This window comes from Zalophus californianus, chromosome 3 (assembly GCF_009762305.2).
Source record: "Zalophus californianus isolate mZalCal1 chromosome 3, mZalCal1.pri.v2, whole genome shotgun sequence".
Classification (NCBI taxonomy): Eukaryota; Metazoa; Chordata; class Mammalia; order Carnivora; family Otariidae; genus Zalophus; species Zalophus californianus.
This window is the reverse complement of record NC_045597.1, coordinates 194,123,845-194,147,205: the sequence shown is the minus strand read 5'-3', so window position 1 is coordinate 194,147,205 and position 23,361 is coordinate 194,123,845. Positions and strand designations below refer to the sequence as shown.

The following is a 23,361-nucleotide window of genomic DNA, read 5'->3' as shown; positions in this document are numbered from 1 at the left end:
ATCTTTCCTCTTAGTCTTAAAAATCCTCATTTCTAACCATTAACAACATTTCTACCTATTTTACCTCATAAAATATGTATGACAGTTTCAGAATAATAACATAGCATTGGGACCCCACGACTCCTGAAAGCAACTCAGAGCTCCTTTGCCTTCCTTTTGTTCCTGGGGCTGACCCCACAGGAATGTTGAGTCCAATCATGGGACATAATTCCTCTCTGTGCAGTTAATCCACCACCTGGGAGTAGAGCTGCACTCACTCACTTTGCTTTTGTTTTTTAAGGATTAGATTTTTTAAATCTTGCCTTAATTTTGTTTTATACTTAGGTAAAAGACTGATATTTTTCTCAAGGCAGATCTAGCAAACAGGGTCCACCCAGAGGAGTCCAGCGTCCGTCCCTTCTCTTCTCTCTGGCATCCTGTCCTGTCATTGGTGACTGCTTCTACAGCTTTATCTTTGCAGGTGTAACCATGAGCCCGTGCGCCTGCGAGTTCCTCCCTGCTTAGACGCCAGGGCCTGCGCTCTTCGCGCTTTCGATGGTTGCCTGCTATTTCCCATCATCCGGGCATCTCGTGTCCTTACAGCTGGTTGGGAAGGGTTGACCACATGGGAGCTTTTCTCCAGGCTTTGTTGTGCCAAAGGGCATGGCGGTGACGGTCTCGCTCATCAATCATTCCGTGCTTTTGTTGGTGATCTCTGGGATATATTCATTCCTAGGAGAGCATTGTTTGGTGACAAAGTAAATGTGTGTCAGAGACAAACACTGTGACATGTTGCATTCTGCAGACATAACCATTATTAGGATTATATTTTATTAGCATGATTATAGTTTGCTGTTATACATACTGTCGTGAACGTAGGTGTGACCATAGCTTTGATGATGTTGGGATTATTTCCTTATGATGGATTCCTGGAAGGGGAGCTCTTGGGTCAGCTCTTGGGGTACAAACGCCTTTGGACTCCTCATAGGTCTGCAGCAGCTGCTTTTCCGACTGCCCGCCTCCCTGCACCCCCTTTCTTTGCCCTGTCCCCAGTCTTTTCCCCGCCCACCGATCTTGTGGCTCCATCCTCCTGGGTGACAGGAGCTTCCAGGTTGAATGTGCCCCGCCCCACCAAGCCACTTTCACAGACTGCGGTGGCACTTCGTGCCCCGTGCAGCATCTTCCCGAAGTACCTCTGCCCCCCTCCCCCCACCTCCTGCACAGTGACGTCATCCTCAGCACATTTTCTTTTCATTTCTTTAGCCTGTTGTAGCCTGTGAGCTTCTTGTGGGCGGGGCCATGCAGCTCAGAGCCTTACATCCCAAGTGCCCAGCCGCGGGGCTTGCAGCCAGAGAGCCCTGACTCAGCAGCCCTGGCCCGGTTCACAGATGAGGGCACAGCTCCCAGGAGTGAACCGAATGCCCCCACTGTGTCAGGCCTCCGCAACATCGCCCAGGCTGTTTCCTCGGTCATCCCGGTGACCTCCGGGCGTCCTTCAGTGCCAGCGCAGGGAGCATGCAGCTCTCCTGGGAAGTGGGGCCTCTCTCTGAGCTCCCGGTGCCGGAGCCCTTCTCCCAGTTCCCTTGGGTGGGGAGGGGCGGCATTGCCTTTCATTTGAGGCCCTCCTGGCCCTTCCCTCTGCACCCATGCTCCACCCAGCACAGACACCGTTCCACCCAGTGGGAGCACCCAGAGAGGTCCAGGAATCCCTGCACTCTGCTGGGTTGCTGGAAGGGAGCATTAGCCCCACCTCCTCCACCCCCTCCCTTCCTCCCCATCCTCCCCCTCCTCCTCCAGCCTCCTCAGTTCATGCGTGCTGGGGTCTCTGTGACCCAGTGCCCAGCATCTCCGACCCCCATGCTGCTGGGGTGCCTGGGCTAGGCCCCTAGTGCTGCCAGGGGTTCCCTGAAATGAGCCCACATGTGGTATCCCTGACACGCTCCACCCTGAGACCCCCGGGCGTGTCCCCACTTTCCCAGGAAGGCCACCCCTGACCACCCCAGGCCCGTAGCACCTTTCTCTACCCATGTGTTCCATATTTACACATTTGCTTTTGGCCCCTGGGCCTGGTGCACACTAAGCCTCTGCAAATATTTGTTGAATGAATGAATACATTTCTTAGGAAGGTTTAGTTTTTTGATTTTGAGAAACCAGTTGCAGAGCAGACGGCCCTGCTGAATTCTCTCTTTTGCCCTAGTGAACTTTGTTTTGCAGGGGCTGTACAAAGCCAACGAGCGGTTTGGGCCAGGCATTGAGACCTACCCCGACGGCAGCCAGGACGTCGGGCTGTGGTTTCGGGAGCACCTCATCAAGCTGTGCACAGAGGTCCCCAGCAGCTTCTCCATACATGACTACCCTGAGTACTCGGGCTTCCTCACACACTCTCCTGCTAGAATCAGCCTCTTGGGCGAGGAGAAAATGGAGTGGGACCTGCATGAGGAACGGGACCCCTTTTTCTATGACTATAAGCGGTTTCTTCTGAATGATGACCTAACTCTGCCTCCAGAAATGCACATTTACTCAACCGACAACAGCCACCTGCCCATGACCTGCTCTTTCCGCAAAGAATTAGATGCCCTGATCTTCCTTAATGATATCCCTCCATTTGTTGAGGATGGTGAACCCTGGTTTATAAAAAATGAGACCCCTTTGATGGTCAAAATCCAGAAGCAAGCTTACAAGTACAGGTGAGTCGTCACATGGTTCTTTCTCACCTCAGCGCCTGGCAGGCCTGCTCCTCCCGCCGCTGACAGGCTTGCGCTTAGTGCTGGGCCCCTGGAGGCCTCCGGCGCCTGGCTGGGTAACTTGCAGGGTTATTTGTCAGGTTAAAGCAAGTGTGCTTCTGTTTGACTGAGGCAGCCCAGCGATGGAGGCGGAGGGAAAGCCATGCCGGGCCTGTGAGCAGGGACATGTCCCCGGGTTGCGAGGAGAGGGGTGGGGCAGGCAGGTGCGGGGGCCATCGATGTTGGCACAGGGTATCGGGACGCTGGATCCTGCTCACCTGGTCTTGGGGGAAGGAGTTGTCAGGGGGTTGCTTGGTGAGCATGGAGCCAGGGTAGGCCCGAGAAGAGTGTAGAGCCTCGCGAGGGGATGTGGAATAGGGTCAACGCCTGAGTTGATGGGGCTGAGTTCAAATCCTGGTTCTGGGACCCTGTGTGTGTTTTCTCTGTACCGGTTGGAGCTTGCGCACCAGCCTCTGCAGGTCATGTCTGTGACTAGGTGTCCAGTAGGCTGGGTATCTACGCGAGGTCCACACAGCAGAAGGGCCTGCTGTTATCCTGATGTATGAGTACGGATCTGAGCCGAGAGCCAAGGGTGGGAGAGCAGGGTAGGAGTAGGCTGGGGGCTGGCGGCTGGCGGAGCCTCTAGCTTCTCCAAAATGGCTGGGAAAGATGAAGTGCTCCGTTGGTCTCCAAAGACACCCTTCCTCCCCACCCCAGCCCTGGAAAAGTTAGCAGCTACCTGATGAAAACTGGTATTTTAAGTTAAAATTTTCAAGAATATTTTCATTTGCTTACTGAACTTTGTCCTCTGAAATCACTGAACTGTTTTAGAATTTATGTTTGGTAAGCACAAGTGGCTGGCTACTGTTGCATTCATGCAACCCCCTGCCTAATTTCTCCACCCACCCCTCCCTCCCTCCCTCCCTCCACCCACCCATCCATCCATCCGTCCCTCCATCCATCCATCCACCCACCCACCCACCCACCCACCCACCCATCCCTCCACCCATCCACCTAGCCATCTGTCTGTCCATCCATCATGCAGACGTCAGCTGAACCAGTAGTTGTTGTTAACTGTTGGGCACAGAAGGTGCTATAAATCCATAGATTCTTGACTGTGGAGGAGGTTATGTGTACACAGGAGGCTTAAGTGTGTGCTGGTGAACGGGCCATGGGACTTGCATGTTATCTACTCAAACAGCGAATGAGCAGAGGTGGGGTATGAGTGCTTGGTGCTGAGTGCCAGACCCATGAGTGTGCCTGGCCTCCTCCCCGCCCGGGGCCCCTCCTATGAGAGCCCCTTTCCCAGCACACATGAAGGGACCGATGAATCAGGGATGTGCAGGGCCCATGATGAGCCTGAGCATCTGCACCTGAGGGCCGCGAGTCACACCACAGTGCTGCATCCATGCTAACTGTGACTGCTCAGTGGTGCAGCCCCCAGGGCTCAGGGTGCCTGAGGAGTGGACTGTAAGGGGAGGAAGAGGGCCTGGGGCAGGGCCGGGTGAGGAATGAAGAGAAGGGGTAGGGGAAAGAGGGTCCTGAGTGGGGGTCCTGAGCTGGCCTAACACCACTGAGGCCCACTGTGTTGCCAGGAACAAGAAGGCCCACAGCAGCTGGAACATGGGTGCCATCCTGGAGGGGGACCGGAGAAGCTTTGCGTGTAGTGGGCCCAAGGAGCGGCTTGCCAAGGACATGATCCTGAGGGCTGGGGAAGGGGACTACGACTGGATCTACGGGATCCTCAGGGATGACCTTGCCAGCGCCAATGTGGCCGATGCCAAGGGCTACACTGTGCTCGCCGCGGCTGCCGTAAGTCCCCATGCGGGGTGCCCCCGGCACGGTGGATCCGTGACGGTCTGGGGTCCTCTCCCCTCTGCGGGGCTGCTGTCCTCCCAGCCGTAAGTGGGGTGCATAGGGTCCGATGGCAGAGAGCCTGGGGCGTGTTGATCTTCCCACACTGCTGTCTCTGAGTCAGGTACCTGCTGTCCTCACGAGGCTGGCTTCTTCCCCCCAGGTTCACTGTCACAACGACATTATCAACCTTCTGCTGGACCACGGGGCCGATGTGAACAAGTACACAGACGAGGGTCTCACGGCACTCAGCATGTGCTTCCTTCTCTACTACCCGTCCAGGTGCTTCAAGCCCAACATCGCTGAGCGGACGGCACCCAAGCCCCAGGTCAGCCCCTCGACCCTGCAGCCCGGCCTGGCGTCTGTAGCACCCTGTACCCTACCCCCTGTCCCCTATCCCCCTGTCCATCTCTCCTGGCCGCGGTCTCCGGTCTCCCTGTCTATGTGCAGATCGGCTTTAGCTGGGGTGAAGGGACAGTACGGCCCGTGGGCAGGGAGTGGGAGGCAGGGACGGAGCCAGCATGACCGCTCAGTGTCCTGAGCTCTTGCCACAACGCCAAGGGCTATGTGTCTTATCCGAGCCACATGTACAGCAGTCAGCCCAAGACCCCTCCTGTGGGTCCCAGGGAACGAGACTCGGAGGGAGGGAGGGAAGGCTGGTGATTCAGGAGTGAGGCACCCCTTTGCCCGTTGTGAATAGAGCTGCCCGGAAGTCCCTGGTCAAGCGTTAGCGTGAACTCCTGCTTTGGGTTGTTTGGGATGCACTCCCAGCCATGGGATCGCAGGATCACCTGGTGGTCCGGCGTTTCATCCGTCCGGGAGCTTCTGAGCCCTGCCGCCGCTGCAGGGGCGCCCCTGTATGCCTCCATTCCAGTGCAGGCTCGGGGCCTCACAGCTGGCTGGGCAGCGCCCGAGGGCCCGCTCTCTGCAGTGCAGGGCGACCTCCGTGGCCTGTCTCCTGAGTGCCGGCCACAGGGGCCGTGTCTGCACACCCCTCGGGGAACCCTGGACCCTAACTGTCAGCCCTGTGAGGCCAGCCCAGCCTGGGACTGACCTCCGCCCAGCAAGCCTTCCGTGGGGGCTGCAGCTTTCTGTCCTCGTGGTCAGGGCCCCTCCTGGGCAGGTGAGGGAATGGTGCTGGAAAAAGTCCCCTTGCTGGGACTCTTGTCTCACCTTAACCCTGTCTCCTGAATTTCTTCTTTGAGAAGAGGCGGGCAGAGTTCCTCAGTTACCAAGACACGGCCCCGCCCCTGCTTCTCCAGGGCAGGCCTCGGTTCCTGCCTTCAGTTCCCTTCAGAGCCCGGGTCCTTGCTGCCCTGGGTGGGTCTTGTGTGCAGGCGTCAGGGAGAGGTCTCCCGGGAGGTGGGAGCTGAGGAGCCCGCAGGAAGTCGAAGGTGGGGAGGGTTTGAGAACCAGCTGTAAGGTCCCTTTGCTTTTATGGCACCATTCATTTGTATCTGGTTTGTGAGTACACGTTCCTTCTTGGCCAGAAGTTGTTAATGTACAGAAACAACGACTTTCAAGTTCAAAGGTGATGGTGTGAACAGAAGTCCTGTGCTGTCACCCCTTCGTTGGGAGTGTTGTCCCCACAGCTTCTCCAGGCCCACAGTGTCTCCAGGGGACCCTGGCTCTAGGGGAAGAAGCCTCATCCATTATTGGTGAAGGCAGCGAGAGCCCCAGAAAGTGTTTTATTTGTACACTTAAAATACTGGTAAAAATCCCTCTTCTGCCTTTCTTTTGAAAGTCTCATTCCAAGACACAGGGCTGTTCAGGGGCGCTTGCGGGCACTGCCCCCGACTAAGCAGCTGCCAGCAGGTGGCGCTCCCGCCGCGTCCCCACGCCCACCATGCGCGGTCTAGGGTGAATTCCATCCACATCAGCGGGCTTCAGCCACAGAGCAGTCCCCTAAAGACAGGTTCTTAGCACACCACAGACGCCAACATCTCACCTGAAAAATTAAACAGCAAGTTTTTGAGTCCTCAGGGATCCCATCAGGGGCAGTTTCCCCAAGTTCCCACGTCAACATCTAGAATGGAGTCAAATGAGTCCAAACCCAGACGAATTCGCACGCCGCACAAGGTTGAGATTTTTTGTTGCTTCAGCTTGTGACCGGTGCCCCGCTCTGTCCTGAGTCAAAGGAGAAGCCGGGCTGCTGTGTGGGCAGCGCACCCTCCCCTCTCCCCGCCACCTGCACCCCTGCAGAGTGGCGTGTGGGGGGAGGGGGACCGGTCCGGGAGCATCCCCCACACGGCTGTGAACACAGCCGCTGCCCCACCTGCCGCCCGAGATTACCCAGGCACAGTCACGGCAGAGGGCCCTGGGGCCACCTCGTCCCCTCTGTCTACCAACTGGCCCCTTATGGGGGGGATCACAGAGAGTTGGGCCCCACCACCAGCGTTTCTTTTTTTTTTTTTTAAAGATTTATTTATTTATCAGAGAGAGAGAAGAGAGAGAGCACAAGCAGGGGGAGAGGCAGAGGGAGAAGGAGACTCCCCGCTGAGCAGGGAGCCCCACACGGGGCTCGATCCCAGGACCCCGAGATCATGGCCTGAGCCGAAGACAGACGCTTCACCAACTAAGCCACCCAGGTGCCCCCCACCCCCAGTGTTTCTGCCTTAGGGGTCTTGGGTGGGGCCCAAGAATCTGCATTCTTGGCCAGGCTGATGGCCCCAGGACCACACTTGGAGAGCAGAGGCTGTGAATGGGGCATGCAGGGCAGCATCGCGGGCAGGAAGGCAGCACGAGCCACATCGCCAGTCCTGTCATTGAAATGTCTCTAAGGTTCGGACGCCTGCGTGTCTCAGTCCCTGGAGCATCTGCCTTCGGCTCAGGTCGTGATCCCGGAGTCCTGGGATCGAGCCCCGTGTGGGGCTCCCTGCTCCGTGGGGAGTCCGCTTCTCCCTCTGCTCCTCCTCTTGCTTGTGCACGTGCTCTCTCTCTCTCGCAAATAAATAAAATCTTCAAAAAAAAAAATAAATGTCTCTAGGAGCGACATTAAAAAGAGGTACAACAGGTAGAATTAATTTTGATGATATATTTTATTCAACTGTGTGTATCCACAATTGATTATCTCTGTGTGTAAAATCAGTGTCAGGACAGGGACGCTCTGCTTTGTCTGCTCACGCACACCCCGGATCTGGACAGGCCTCAGGTCAAGAGCTCCATTGCCACGTGTGGCTGGTGGCTGCTGTGTGGCTCAGGTTTCCATACGATGCCCTGACGGGTTTGCTTCCCTCCCTGGACTTTTGCAAAGTGTTTTAGCGTTGTCCGCCTCGGTGCCTGAAGAATGCTGTCTGCCGTGAGCGCTGGTCCTCGCTAAAGAAGTCAGCTTCATGGGGGTGTCACTCTGACTCTTTCTTCTAGTGATTTTCCTTCTTTTTTTGGTACTTTTCAAAGGAAGCTTCAAATATGCCAGTAAATCCCAACCATGCCTTCTCATTCCTCGAAGTGGCCAAGGAGTCTGTGTATTTAGAGGAATTGGTGCCCATCCCAGGCAGCCAGGAGCAGAAGTCGGCTGCGGGGGGCGATGAGGAGGACGGCCTCTCTGCAGGCACCCAGCTGTCTCAGGAGTCCCCCAACCTGGGGGGCAACCCTCCGAAGTCGGACCGTCTGTCATCGCAGGGCAGCGTCAGCGACCTGGAGAAGGGGCTGGACTGCGTGGTAGGGAGTCTGGACGGGCACAGGCTGGGAAGCCAGGAGACGAACATTGAGTCTGGCATCTGTGTGCGCAACTATTCCATCACACTGTCCCAGGACCTCCTGCGGAAGAGCGCCCAGGCCTACAGCATGCTGAAGGCCTCCTCACTCAGCACCACCGGCCCGGTAAAGGGCACCATGAGGAAGGTGGCGCTGGCCATGATCGAGTAGGTTGCTGGAATGTGGGTGTCGGGGCCGAGGGTCACTTTCAGGGGTGGAGCTCAGGCTCAGTGGGCCAGCATCACTTCCCCGGCCGCCAGGAGGGAGCGTTTCTGGAGGTGCGTGTCCCATATCCCCCAAGCCTCCAGGGATGCCGTGGGGCCCGTCCTGTGCACGGCCTCCAGGGACGTTTGGTGTGGCTCCAGGCTGGGGGCCTGGCTATGACGTCAGGGACAGTGGCACTGAGAATCCAGGGAGGGTGCCTCGGCTGCCACAGGGCGGAGGGCACCATGCAGGTGCTCACACACACACTTGCCTGCACACACTCACTCCCACTTGTCCAACACATTCACACATGCACTCACACACCTGCTTACACAGCTCATCTGCACACACTTGACCCCTCACTCCCCACACACCCTGCAAGTCATCCTACACACACGCTCACATACACTCACCCCCTGCCCTCTCAAAGCGTGCCCCCAGGTGTCCCAGACCCTGTCGGGGAGTTTGTAGGTGGAGATGATCCGCATCACAATCCTCAGACGTCACCTGCCGTTTCGCTTTGGGACACCCACACCACATCTCTTCCCTGGGCGCACGCGCATAAGAGAATGCACCGTTGAGAATGCACTTGATGAAGCAGTAGAGGCCAAGGACTCACTCTTTAAATCTTGACCCTGAGTTCATGGCTTTCTACTACTCCGTGACCAGATGGGTGGGATGCCGAAGCACATCTCCAAACCAGTCGGACGTTTTCCTCGAGGAAAGCGTTTCTCCAATAGCGTGTGTTGCAAAGGGTGCTTGCCATGGTCCCCCGTGCGACGCAGCTCTTCCTTGCAAGAACGACCAGCTGGCACACTAGGGTCACTCATCCCTGTGCACACACTGAGCCTCACGCTTTAGGGGGGCAGCCGGCAGGGTGTGTGCCAGCGATGGCATCTTGGTTCTCGAGTGGAAACTGGCATTTTGGAGGCCGTGCACCCCCTCCCCCATAGTGTCTAATGATGCGTGTCAGTGTGGGGGGGAGAGATCAGGTCTTCCCAGGCGACCAGGTCCCGATGTCCCAGACTCACGCACAGTTGGGAGCCCTCGCAGTGCTGGATTCTGATGCAGCCAAGTACACATTTTTCATAAAAATGTTATTTTTGTTAATATGCAATGGGTTTATTGTTACTTTTTAAATGTATTCGTGTTTAAATTTTTTTTCTCATTTTAATTGTAATACAGTAGACATGGGTGGATGGAACCTGCATAAACAAAGCTCTCTGGGGTCCTTGGATGATGTCAGGAGCAGAGAGGGGGCCCAAGAACAGGACGTTTGAGAACTGCTGCTGTAGACTGACCCTGCCTCTCCACTGCCTTCTTGTCTGCCCTACCCGGTGCTGCGGCAGCGGGGGGGCCCGCAGAATGGGCCAGACCCTCCACCCTCCCGCCCTCTTAGCCGTTCTTAAAGCCTGCTTGGCTCCTCACCACCTTGACCTCCCTGCCTAGTGGGGCTGTTGTCCTGGCCGGTCGGGTCTCGGCAAAGCTTCCCCATTGATGCCGGCTCTGTGCTCCTCATAAGAGCTCTGTGTGTCACTGTGTGTGTGTGCACACATGGACGTGTGTGTGTATGTTTGTAGGTGTGTATGTGTATGGTGTGGTTGTGTGTTGTGTATATTGTATGTACGTGTAGTACATGCACGTGTGTGATATGCATGGTGTGTGTGTGCTGAATATGCATGATTTGCATGCGTATGTGTCGTGTGCATATATGCATACATGTGGTATACGTGAATTATACGTGTATGTGTGTGTTCCGTGTGTGTGGTGCATGTGTGTGCATGTGTTGTATGTGCGTGCATGTGTGTGGTGTGCATCTCTGTGTGCACGTGTTGCATGTGTATGTGTGTATGTATATGTGTGTTATGTGTGTGTGTGGTGTGCATCTGTGTACGTGTGCATGGAGTGTGTGCGTGCAGGTGTTACATGTGTGCACGCAGTGTGTGTGTGGTGTGCACGTGTTGCATGTGCATATATGTGTGTGGTATGTGTATGGTGAGCATCTGTGTATGTACACGCAGTGTGTGTGTGGTGTGCATCTGTGTGTGCACGCAGTGTGTGTGTGGTGTGCATCTGTGTGTGCACGCAGTGTGTGTGGTGTGCATCTGTGTGCACGCAGTGTGTGTGGTGTGCACGTGTTGCATGTGCATATATGTGTATGGTGTGCATCTGTGTATGTACACGCAGTGTGTGTGTGTGGTGTGCATCTGTGTGCACGCAGTGTGTGTGGTGTGCACGTGTTGCATGTGCATATGTGTGTGTGGTGTGCATCTGTGTGTGCACGCAGTGTGTGTGGTGTGCACGTGTTGCATGTGCATATGTGTGTGTGGTGTGCATCTGTGTACGTGTGCATGCAGTGTGTGTATGTGCATGTGTATGTGTCGTGTGCATGTGTGTGCGTGTGGTCTGGGTACAGTGTCGTGCCCTATGTGTACTAGGTGCTCTATCACTTCATGGCCACCCTGGGAGGGAGGGCTAGTCCCACCTCATGCCCCATCTCACAGATGACCTCAGCAAGGCTGAGCGACCACCCGAGGCTGGAGCGGGGCAGGGCTGCAGCTGGACTCGAGCTGGGCTGGGCTGGCCAGCCCAGGGTGGTTTGGCGATGGGGAGCTGCCCTGGCGCAGGGCAGGGCCGGGAGGTCTCGGAACGAATGCTGAGGGGCTGTGAATGCTGGGGCTCCCGAGCCGCCTCTCCCAGGGAGCGCCGGTGCTGACCTGGGGTGCTGTCCTGTGCCTGGCCTCCGGCCCGTGACTCTGTCATACCGATCCTTGCAGACGCAGAAGCAGGTGGCTGACCATCAGGCTCCTGCTGCACCGAGGTGCGGACCCCAACCTGTGCCGCGTGCCTATGCAGGCCCTGTTCTTCGCCGTGAAGGCCGGGGATGTGGCCGGGGTGAAGCTGCTGCTGGAGAACAGGGCCAGGACGGACATCCAGCTCCCCCCTGAGGTAGGACCCCCCCCGCGGGGGTGGGGAGGGGTCCGGAGAGGCGGGAGGGGTGGGCTGACCGGGGGCTCGTCAGTGGCGAGAAGTCAGAGCGCTTGGTTTGGAGAAGTCCTCGCAGTGTTTCTTCTCTGGCGATGTGAACGCGGGTTCTTTGCTGTGTGTGTGTGGGGGGGGGGGGGGCGTGCGCGTGCGTGTGCGGCCGGGGGAGGGGCGTGTGCACGTGCGCATGCGGCGTGGGGGGGGTAGGGCGTCCGCGTGCGGCGGGGGGAGGGGCGTGTACACGTCCGCGTGCGGCGTGGGGGGTAGGGCGTGCGCGTGCGGCGGGGGGAGGGGCGTGTACACGTCCGCGTGCGGCGTGGGGGGTAGGGCGTGCGCGTGCGGCGGGGGAGGGGCGTGTACACGTCCGCGTGCGGCGTGGGGGGTAGGGCGTGCGCGTGCGGCGGGGGGAGGGGCGTGTACACGTGCGCATGCGGCGTGGGGGGGGTAGGGCGTGCGCGTGCGGCGGGGGGAGGGGGTGTACACGTGCGCATGCGGCGTGGGAGGGTAGGGCGTGCGCGTGCGGCGGGGGGAGGGGCGTGTACACGTGCGCATGCGGCGTGGGGGGGGTAGGGCGTGCGCGTGCGGCGGGGGGAGGGGATGTACACGTGCGCATGCGGCGCGGGGGGGCGTGTGCACGTGCGCATGCGGCGTGGGGGGGTAGGGCGTGCGCGTGCAGCGGGGGAGGGGCGTGTACACGTCTGTGTGCGGCGTGGGGGGTAGGGCGTGCGCGTGCGGCGGGGGGAGGGGCGTGTACGCGTCCGCGTGCGGTGCGGGGAGGGGCGTGTACGCGTCCGCGTTGGGGGTAGGGCGTGCGCGTGCGGCGGGCGTGGCCGAGGCTGGCGGGTGTGTCCGGCCTCCGGGGCCGCTCCTGTCCTCGCTCAGCGGCCTGTGGGTCTCCCGTGACCAGCTCGTCGGCCAGGCCGTGCACCCGTTCTCTGCGTGGACGTAACGTGAGTGCGGGAGAGTAGAATGTCCGCGGGGGATCCGGGGTAATTCCGTGATGCCCTTCTAGGCTTGCGGGTGGGACTCCGCGTCGGAGCTAAGGTGGCAGCTCGTAAGCTCGGCGCAGATCCTTGGCGCGCTCACCCGTTCTCTCCTTCCCGATGAGGCGTCTGTCGCTCGCGCTCGCGGTCCTGTCTGCGGGCGCGGTTTGGCTCTAGTCTGACGTTCGGCGGATGAGCAAGGCCCGGGGAACGCCCGTGCGCCGGGGGCTGACGTCCTCCCGACCGCCCTCCACGGGCACCTGCTGTTACCCTGAGAGCCTGGTTTGGGGGTTCGGGTTTGCGGCAGCCGGCCGCTCTCCGCTTGGACCCCGGGCCTGCCGCAGGCTGCTGGCCGGGCTGTCACAGCTCCGTCGGGCCGGCACAGACCCAGCAGCGCCCAGAGCTGGAGATGGTCCTCCTGCCAGGCCCTCCCGGATGGCCCGGGGGGAGAAGGGACAGGTCCCGACAGGGCTTGGAGTCGGGAGCCGCGTGGCCATCCACGCTGTGGCATCCGAACGAGGGTCCGGCAGGAAGGGCAGGGGCTTTTCTCGGAGGAAGGAAGGGACAGTTGGTCATAACGAAGGCAGGGCCGCTCGCTGTCCGTAGGCCAGGCGGATGGAAACACCTTAGGAGCTGAAGTGCACGCGTCTGTGGTCCAGTGTGGGCAGGCCCCGTGGTCCCTCGTGTCGCAGCGAGACCGGGGAGAACGCAGTGCTGGGGGGTTTCTGAGAGGGGTGGGCCTTGGGGGTGCCGCCCACCTGGGAGCCGGCCCTCACCCCTACCTCTGTCGCCTCTGCAGCTGGGGGCCCTCACCCCCCTGCATGTTGCAGCCGCCCTTCCCGGGGAGGAGGGCGTGAAGATAACGGAGCTTCTGCTCCACGCCGCCACGGACGTGGACGCCAGGGCCGCCGACCAGGACGACGTGTACAAGCTGGGCAAGGTGCGTGTCCTGCCCCGCGGGGGCGGGGTGCCGAGGCCTCTCCTTGCACGGTGCTCTTGGCTCAGTTCAGAACTCTTTCACTCCACGGTCCCTGACGAGGTTGGTTACTGCTCTCTGGGCCCCAAGCCAGCCTGCATCTGTCCGCGTGGGCGCGGCTCCCTGCGTGCTCGGTCCAGATGGGTGGGGGCCCAGCTCTGACCCCCGCTGGGGCAGGTGGTGGCTGCACTGGGCCTGCGAGAGGGTTTTGCAGGAGGGCGCTCAGACCCGCCGTCTGGGGAGGGGGCCGCTTGCTGGTGCTCCTCTGTGGGAACATTTCTCTGTGGGAGCTCGTACCTGCAGGGGCCCAGCCTGGCACTTGGGGGAGAGGTTGGGGGCTAGTACCTGCTCTCTCTGTCTGTCCACAGCTAGACCTGTTGCCTTCAAGCCTGAAGCTCAACCACGAAGCAGGCCCTGCCAGCATCTACTACAGCAAGCCCACGTCTGTGCCAGACGAGGGGGGCAGGACGGCTCTGCACGTGGCCTGTGAGCGTGAGGACAACTACAAGGTGAGCGGGGCAGGGAGCGTGTGTGCGCGTGCATCTGAACACGTGTGCGAGTGCCTTGGGTGTGTGCGCACGAGTGTGTCCGTGTGTGTGCACGCACGTCTGCGTGTGGGCTTGTACTTGTAGGTCAGTACGCGTGTGAGCATACATTTGTGCACATGCTCTGTGTGTGCGCGTGTTGGGGGCAGGGCAGTGAGCCAGCAGCCCTGTCAGTCACCATCTGGACTCGGGACCCCCAGGGTGGTCCTGTTTTGTGGAGCCCTGGACTGTGACTCTCTGTCTGAGGTCAGGCCTCCTGTTGCCTTGGGGATTAATTGTCAGCAAGGCGGGTGTAGGAACCTGTCAGAGGAGGCCGAGTGGCTGTGGAGGGAACCAAACCTTGGCTTTATGCTGTAGGCCAGTGCAGCCTGGGTCGACAAACCTCAGAGCACATAGTAAACTGGGCCTCAGTTTACCCGCCCATAAAACGGAAATCATAGCCAGTCTCTTGGGTCAGTGGCATGGGTGGGTGGTTTGCCCCTGCACAGGGTGGTGATCGGGCTGCCCTGATAGTATGAGGATCTGCATGAGGGTGGGTGCAGGGCAGTGCTAGGTGGGGCAGGTGGGAGGCACCCACATGCCTCCCTGCTTTACAGCATCGCTGGTAAAAGCCTCCTTGGGTTCAGGCCACCACCCTGAGCTATCTGTGTTTCAGCAGAGAGCAGAGGAGGGGAGGCTTTTCCAGAATCCCCTCAGCAGGCTTGGGCTGGCACCTCCTTGGCCTGGCCGGGGTGGGGGAAGGGCAGGGGGCTTGGAGGCAGCCCAACCAGCCCGCTGGGTCTGCACACCTGCAGGGGGAGCTGGAGCCTGGAAGAGTCCTTGGGGCGGGGTAATCAAAGCTACAAGGGCTTTCAGCACCTCTGGGAAAAGAGGAAGGAGAGAGGGGAAAGCGGAGGGGTCCCCGGGAGAAGGGCAAGGATGAGCCCTTCCTGCATGGAATGCCCCCCTTTTTCTGAGGCCGGGCTTCTCCTGTGCCTTGGTGTCCTCCACGATCCCTGAGCCCTGGGGCCACACCTGCCATGTGCCAGCCTGGCTACCATAGTCACGTGGGCCTGACTCTCCCTTTTCCTTTGGAAACAAACTGTAAAGCAGTTTGTGCATCGTGTGTCCTTCCCGTTTTGTGTTGGAAATGATGTATGTTTAGAAAACATCTTCCCAGTTTGAGGATCCACCCAGCCATCCACGCACCTATCCATGCAACCGTCCAAAATTTAGAACGGTCTTTGTGTGCCAGGCAAGGTGCTGGTGTGGAGGAAGGAGCAATTAAGTGACCAGCTTGATTTTATGGCATTTGAGTTAACGATCCGCGTCAGGTGCTCCTGGGAGTCAGGGCATCTCTTTAACCTGTGGTCCTGCCTTTCTCCCCACCCAGTGTGCCAGGGACATAGTCCGGCTCCTCCTCTCCCACAACGCGAACCCCAACATGCTGTGGAGTGGCCACTCCCCACTCTCGCTGTCCATCGCCAGTGGGAATGATCTGGTGAGCATGTTCTACACCCGTTGATGGTGTAGCTGCAGTGTTTCTGCCTCGACGTCACCCCCTCCCTAGTCAGTCTTTCGGATTTGCTGTTGTTGGCGGTAGCGTGAAGATAGCGTGGTGTAAGGACATGGTGGATCCCCTCCCCAGTGCATGGAACTGCTCAGAGAGAGAAGGGTACAGAAAGGAAGGTGAGCAGGGAAGGTGAGGGTTCAGCTGGGAGGATGCTCCCTCAGGGCAGGTGGATCACAACCCCTGCTTATCCCCGGCATTGAGCCCTCGGTAAGGAAAAGGAGAGGAATCTGGGCCAATCCCCATTTCCTGCTGTTGCCAAGGATAGATGTTCACCATCCGTTCATCTACCTGTACATTCACTCGCTTGCCCACACGTCTGTCCGTTTATCCACCCGCCTGCCCACGCCCACCCGTCGGTCCATCCTTCCTCCCATCCGTCCAGACGCGCATCCATCTAGTCCATCCTTCCAGTAATGCATCTCTCCAGCCACCCACACAGCCGCCCACCCACCCACACCCACCCAGCCCCCGTCATCCATCCGTCCAGCCGTCCGATCTGTCCATACAACCCGCACATCCCGCCCGTCCATGCTCCCGCCCGTCCGTCCATCCCGCCGTCCTCCGTCCTTCCTTTGTTCTGTTTTTCTCTGTCTTTCCTTCTGTCCGTTCATGTCCGTCCATCCTTTCGTCATCCGTCTATCCGTCCTTGTTTCCTCCTTCTCTTCCATCCATCCTTCCGTCTGCCCTTCCGTCAGTCCATCTGTCCGTCCACCCTTTCATCATCCATCCGTCTGTCCGTCCACCCTCCATCCTTCCATCCATCCATCACCCATCATCCTTTCTACTTTACTTCTTTTTTACGTCGACCTATAATACATACACCCATTCGTCCTTTCATTTAACTGTTGTTTTTTGAGCATCTGCTATGTGCCCGGTAAGCACCCTTCTAGGCATCAGGTGTCGAATAAAATAAGGCCCTTGCTCTCAAGGATCTTACGTTCTAGTGTGGGAGATGGACCGTAACCCAGTGTGCCACAGAATTTCAGGTGGTGGTAAGTGCTGTGAAGACAGTGACAGCTGGATACGGAGCAGAGAATGGTGGCGGGTGAGCTGTTATAGCTGGTGACCGGGGGGGCTTCTGTGGTCCGTGCTGAGGTGACGTATCAGCAGAGGCCTGAAGGACAGGAAGGCAGTGTTGGTGAAGGTTGTGGGGGCTTCTCTGGTTCTTCTCTCCCTCCCTTGACGTGTACGTTGAGTTGTTCGCTGAGCAAGTTATGGGGGGCACCTGCTCTGTGCCTGGTTTTGTTGGTGGGGCGGGCAGGGTAGAGAGCTGCCTTCTGGGGGTCGGATGCTCCTGAGAGAGCCACACACTAGTGTGTCTCCTGCCCATCCAAGCTGCTGTCACGCCTGGCTTCCTGGTGGCTGGGGATCCAGCAGGGAGCAAGTGAGATGTGCCCCATTCTTCCTCTGGTCAGGTGATCACAGTGACTCGGGTGCCTGGGGGCAAAGGCAGAGTGGTCCCAGGGAGGAGGAGCTGATGGGACACACACCAGACCCTGTGCTGGCCCCTGGGCTGGAAAACAAGACCTGAGCTAGGAGCACTTTGGAGCAGCTAGACAGCATGCAGAGAAAGTATCAGACCTGGGCTGCCGGCGTGGGTGTCGCAGCCCTCCCTGGGGGGAGCCACCATATGCCCTCTCCCTGCCCCAGCCTCTTCCCCTGAGCTGGGGCAGCAGTGGTACCTGTGGGTGGGATGCATGGCAAGTAGCCAGGTGTGGCTGCCACTCAGTACAGCAGAAGCCTTACTCTGGGCACTCCTCCACATGCGAGGAGAGAGGAGCTGGGGGTGCTGACCAGCTTCTCTGTGTCCAGATTGTGAAGGAGCTTCTGTCCCATGGAGCTGACCCCAACCTGCCACTGACCAAAGGCTTGGGCAGCGCCTTGTGTGTTGCCTGTGATCTCACCTGTGAGCACCAGAGGAGCATGGACAGCAAGCTGGCCCTGGTGAGGGGTGAGGCTGGGGGGGGGTGGCGGGTGTGCAGGGCAGTGGGCCCTAGCGTGTAGGGTCTGGGTGGGGGTGTTGGAACCCTTGGTCTGCCCTTCATTCCTTGCAGGTAGCGTTTCAAGTGATCTTGCTCTGTAATGTTCAAATACTTAAGAAAGAATACAAAATTTTTGCTTTTTATGTTATGTAGGCCTAAACGTGTGAAGTGCAAATCCACTCAACAGGCCAGACAAAAGTCCTCTGGTTTGTCTCAAGGAAGACATAAGCCATCACTTTGGTTGGGCAGCAGGACTGTAGATTCTCTCAGTAGAGTGGGCGTTGGCCAGGGGTCCTGGTCAAGGACCTGCTGGAACGGCACTGGGGCTGTCCTGGGTGGGGGCCTGCAGGGGGTGCCATGCCCTGGGCGGGGGTCCTGGGTGCCATATCCTGGCTATGGACGTGGCTTGCTGGTAGCATTGCTGTTTTTCCCGGGTGGGCTCAGGTGTGATCGGGAGGCACTCTGTGCTTTGTAGGTTCTGGATGCTGAGCTGTTCCCTCAGAGTCCCTGTCTGTCTTCCCAGCTGCTCTGGCGCCGCCAGGCACCCAGACACGTCCCCCTGTGCGTCTGCCCCCTCCTCACTCCTGTGCCAGGGCCCTGGGTCTGCTACAGCAGCGCCGCATGGGCAGGCCCTCCCTGTGCTGTGGCCTCGCCCCTTCCCACACCCACGTGGGGCAGCTCTGTGTGCGCTCCCCGCTGCCCTGGCTCCATCGAGGGCTGCAGTGTGGTTCCCCGAGAGCTAGAAGCACTGGAGGGGGGTGCCGAGAACCTGGTTTTTCTGGAGGCTGTCACACTTGACAAAAGTTCAACCTTATGGAAAAAGTAAGGCCCCTTTTCTTGCGATCCTGTTTCCGGATCCCATTTTAAGGATCCTACCTTGATCCTGATCTCCTGTCCTCTAAGCACCTGGAAGTGCCTGCATGTGTATTTTCGGGGCCTCTCAGTGCTGCGTTCTGGATCTGGGGGTGGGCAGGTTTGCTCTGCCCCAGCCATGCCATCTGCCTCCATAATTATTTGGCAAGTGAAAGGACTCTCTTTTTTTCGACCCTGAAATCGTCTTGTCTTTGACCTTGGGAGACTTCCCCTGGTCCCCTCAGCCTCTGATGCCTGCCTTGCTTTCTGGGGCATCCAGGGGACCCTCACACACCTGTGGGTTCCTGCCCCTGACCCCACATCAGCCAACCAGTGATTTTTCAATGATTTAACTACTTACAACTTACTCATTTACTAATTTTATTACAACAAATGCATAAAAGTTGGAACGGCACAGTGACTCCATATTCCCTCACCTAGGTGCACTGGTTATTAACACCTTAGCTCACCACTTCCCCACTTTCTGGCCTCCCTGGTGCTCCCCTCTGCCAGCCGACCAGCACCATGCCGGCCCCAGCTGGGGATCTCCATCATGCTGCCAAACCAAGGATGTCCGCATTTATCGGATGTTTGATGGGGGGTGCAACACCCGGCCCTCCCCTGACCCTTGCCCTCTGGCCATCGGCAGGCCCTCCCCACTCTCCAGCTTGACCCACGTTCCGACTGAATCCTTCAGCCCCTCCTGCCCAGACACGAGCCTGGAGCTGGTCCTTCCAGCCAGCTTCTTGCTTTTGGGACGGTGGTTGAGTCTGTGAGGTGTGAATGGCCCAGATGATGACAGAGACCATGCAAGGGCTGACTTCCTCTCTGTGCTTCCCCAGTCCCAGCGTCCACAGCTAAATGCACCGCCCTCGTGGGATATGGGGTGCTCAGAGTTCTTGAGCAACAGAGGCATTTAGCACCTCCGGTTGTGGCTGCACACAGGGTCAGCACATTTGGGGACAGGCTCGGGGCCTCCTGCCCACTGGCACTGGGCTCTGCTGGCTGTTTGGGGACTGCAGTGTGCCCCCCGAGTGACCACCCGCTTGCACTTGGCTGGGAAGTAGACCGTATGCAGTATGGGCAGTGGCGGGGATGACAGCCTGGTTTTCATCTCCTCGGACGGGGCCGCACTGAGCCCCGTGTTTCGTGGTTGGGTTAAGCTTCCAAGCTAAAGCTCTAAGACCCTGGAGCCTCTTTATGGAACCCATCCCCTCCCTTTCAGGGTGGAGGTGGGCACCTCTGTTGGGTGCGATTTGCTGTGAATGAGATCGGTGGTAAGAAGCCAGAAGTTGCTCATGCGCACCATTGAATGTGGCTCCATCCACACGTGCGCGCGCAGGCACCCACAGTCACCGAGCGCCCCGGATGTGGTGGGAGGGGGTCAGGACGGGCTTGGTGGTTGCCCTTCTATCACTTTTGGTCTGGGGACTGGGACCATAACCAGCTTCAAGTTACAGACCCACAGCAGCTCCCTGGGGCGGTGGGGAGCAGGGGGCTCCTGAGCAGTGGCCCAGCCTGCACCTCCCTTGGGCTCTGCCCTAACTTCTCCTCCGCGGGCTCAGCACGTCTATGCTGTCTGTCTGCTGACTCTCCACGCAGCTCAGAGGGTAGCTTCCCTGGGTAATAAGGGTGACGATAGCCCTTGCTGGCAGCACCTACTCTCCTGCTGGGGGCCGGGTCCTCGGGCCACCCCCCTGCCGTCCAGCGACCATGTAAAGACTGGGAGGCTGCAGGTGACATGGGCCACAGAGTTGGGCACCCTGGTTCCGAGTCCTGCCTTCTGGTGGCTGGGGCGTCCACGCACATGTGACCCAGGCTCTGTTCTCCACAGATTGACCGGCTAATTGATTGTGGGGCTGACATCCTGAGCCCTGTGACGCTCACGCAGGGCGACAGGATGGCTGTGGGCACGGCTGTCGACTATGGGTATTTCAAATTCTACCAGGTATGGCTCTGAGTGTCCCACTGGTGATGGGGGTAGAGGACCTGGGGCCCTGAGTGTGTCTTGGGCAAGGCCGGGCCATAGGCCCTTCCCGCCTCTGACCGAAGCCCGCCCTGGTCGGCACCCTGCTGGCGGGGCCGCTGTCGCCAGCTTTCGGAGTGCTGTTCTGTGCTGTCCTCACCACGGGGGGTGGGCTCTCTGCCTGTGTGCTTCCCATGCTGGCCAGCCAGGCGGGGTGCTGGGGCCTTGCAGGCCCTGGTGGTGACGGGGTGCTGTGCTGCAGGACCGGAAGATTGCCCACTGCCCCTGCCACATGCTGACGCCGGCCGAGCGGGAGGTATTTCTGGCCCGCAAGAGGCTCCTGGAGTACATGGGCTTCCAGTTGCGCCGCGCAGTCTCCGCCAAGGAGAGCCAGTGGGATCCGAAGCTGCTGAACCTGAGCAAGAAAGGTGGGTGTCAGTGGCCTGGCAGGACGGACCAGCACCATCCCCACCCGGGAAGCTGCTGCTCTTCCCAGTTGCACAGAGTGGGATTCCCGCCTCCTGGAGGAGCCTCCGGGTCTGGGACTGGTTCCAGAGGCTGTGGGGGAGGGGCGGGGTGGGATGAGAGCGCACTTTTTTGCCCCTGGCTGGCTTGCCCCTGTGTCCTGCCCTCCAAGGAGCTCCTGCAGGAGACACAGAGAGATGGGGAGATGCGCCTGGGGAGAGAAGAAGGGCCCCAGGGGAGTCTTCAGGCCTCACTATGGGACTATATCCAGGAACACTGTGTTTGCCCAGTGGCAGGGGACACTGGCACAGCCTGTCCGGCTGCCCCCGGCAGAGGGCACGACACCTGAGGCAGGGCGAGGTTCCGGCTGAGCTGTTTAAGGCTACCATGCAGCCCTCCTGGGGGAAGCAGCAGGGGCTTTGCGGCCCCAGGATTCTGCTTTGCTCTCTTGTGGCCAGGGGTCATGGGGGCAGGTCTGCCTCTCCGTGGAAGACCAGCAGGTGAGTGTGACTTTGGGACACACATGGCCTGGGGCCACAGGTTTCCGAGGTGGGCTGGTCATCTCTGGAGCAGGAGGAAGAGGGACCTCTTCTGCCCTCTGCTAGGAGAGCCACATCCTGGGGGCTGAAATGGTGACCGTGTCCCCCCTGGTGTTGCTTGGTTTGGGAGGCACAGCCCTGGGTCCTGAGGGCCCTACACAGGCTGGCCGAGGGGCAACACGTGGCAGAGCCAGCCTGAGGGAGCTGAGTTTCGGTGAGAGCCTGGAGGGAAGGACTTCAGGGTCATTTGACTTGGGAAACAAGCTTATGGATCCTGAGAAGGATCTGGAAAACCCAAGCACACGCAGGGAGTTTGCTTCTTAGATGTAGTAATGACGATTCAGTTTCTGACAAGAATTGGACTCCGGGAGAAAAGCCATCAGCTGAGAGCCGAGCACGCTTCCCTGGAGAGCAGGACGCTGTGCAGGACCAGCCCCTTAGCGCCCTGGTCAGCCATCCGTGTCTCCTCCGCATGACGGGGTATCCCCAGAAAGTATAGGGTCATACCTGGGACGGTGGCCTTTGCACCCACATCCCCAAGGGGGCTGGGGTCGTGACCCGTCAGGAGTAACACAGGTCAATGCTCTGGCTGCGGTTGCGTAGGAGAGGCTCTCTGTCTGGGTAGGGGTCGCTGCTCCTACCTAGCTCTGCCCTGGCTGCCAGGCCTCTGAGCCCTGGCTGCCTCACCTCTGAGCCCTGGCTGCCTCACCTCTGAGCCCTGGCTGCCTCACCTCTGAGCCCTGGCTGCCTCACCTCTGCACCTGGCTGCCTCACCTCTGAGCCCTGGCTGCCTCACCTCTGCACCTGGCTGCCTCACCTCTGCACCTGGCTCTCCCACCTCTGCACCTGGTAGCTTACAGCCGGACCTTGGAATGCAAGAATGGTTTAACAAGAGCAAAATCAATGTGATACACCACATTTTTAGACTGAAGAAGAAAAACCACATGATCATTTCAGTGGATGTAGAAAAAGCATTTCACAAAATCCAACACCCTTTCATGATAAAGAACATACAACAAACAAGGAGTAGAGGGGCACTTGCTTAACCTGATTGCGGACACCTACAAAAAGACCCAGAGCGTACATCAGACCCCACGGTGGAAGACCCCTATGATCAGAAGGAAGACAGGAATGTGTCCTCTCACTATTTCTGTTTGATGTTGTGCTGGAGCTGTTAGCCAGCATAACTAGGCAAGAAAAAGAAATTCAGATTGGAAAGGGAAAATTTAAACTGTCTCTCTTTGCAGAAATTATCTTACAGATTGAAAATCCAGGGAATCCACTCTTTAAACTGAAACTAATATTAAACTAAACATTTAAATATTAAAATACAAAATATAAAATGATTACACTATTTTAACTAATGAATGCATTCAGTAAGGTTACAGGATATAAGATCAATATGCAAAAACCAACATTGTGTCTATACAATTGCAGCAAGCAAAATGACATTTTAAAAAGTTTTATTTACAACAGCATTAACAAAAATAGAATACTTATGAATACATTTAACAAAAGCCATGTGAAACTTACACTCTGAGAACTACAATACGTTGAAGTTAAAGGCCTCAGTAAATGGGAAGACATCTCCTTATCAGAATCCCACTGCCTTTGTAAAATTGAGAAGCTAATTTTAACATTCATATGGAATTACAAAGGTCCCAGAATAGCTGTTAGCAATCTTGAAAGAGCAAACCGGAAAGGCTTATACTTCCTAAATTGAGACTTACTGCAAAATGAGAATAAAAAGAATGTGGCACTGGCATGAAGACAGACATACGGACCAGTGGAATAGAATGCAGACCCCAGAAATAAATACATGTGTAAGTCAGCTGATTTTCAGCAAGGACGCCAACATGTGGAAATGAGGATAAGGGCACGGTTTTCAACAGATGGTCCTGGGACAGTGGTTATCCGGACACGATAGAATGAAGTTTGACCCTACCTCACACCACATACAAAATTTAATTCAATTTGGATTGAAGACCTAAATGCAAGAGCTTAAACTATAAATCTCTTTGAAGAGGATATAGGGACACATCTTCATATCCTCAGAGTTG

General features: G+C 57.9%; 1 protein-coding gene across 11 annotated transcripts in view; it reads left to right on the top strand.

Annotated features, from left to right (window-relative positions):
* The window catches only part of ANKMY1 (ankyrin repeat and MYND domain containing 1), a 47,937-nt gene that overhangs the window by 9,892 nt on the left and 14,684 nt on the right, over window positions 1-23,361 (top strand). For 8 of the 11 annotated variants that reach the window (XR_003519061.2, XR_003519060.2, XM_027588987.2 and 5 more), the window contains 11 exons: window positions 2,194-2,666; window positions 4,298-4,514; window positions 4,720-4,884; window positions 7,953-8,419; window positions 11,234-11,405; window positions 13,224-13,364; window positions 13,769-13,909; window positions 15,318-15,425; window positions 17,310-17,441; window positions 20,166-20,279; window positions 20,560-20,725. Coding sequence is in view for 9 of the 11 variants with exons in the window: in XM_027588987.2 (XP_027444788.2) it covers window positions 2,194-2,666; window positions 4,298-4,514; window positions 4,720-4,884; window positions 7,953-8,419; window positions 11,234-11,405; window positions 13,224-13,364; window positions 13,769-13,909; window positions 15,318-15,425; window positions 17,310-17,441; window positions 20,166-20,279; window positions 20,560-20,725 (2,296 nt within the window). In the remaining 2 variants the exon portion in view is untranslated. The remainder of the gene's footprint in view (window positions 1-2,193; window positions 2,667-4,297; window positions 4,515-4,719; window positions 4,885-7,952; window positions 8,420-11,233; window positions 11,406-13,223; window positions 13,365-13,768; window positions 13,910-15,317; window positions 15,426-17,309; window positions 17,442-20,165; window positions 20,280-20,559; window positions 20,726-23,361) is intronic. The other 3 variants (XM_027588985.2, XM_027588986.2, XM_027588989.2) reach the window with 3 other exon arrangements.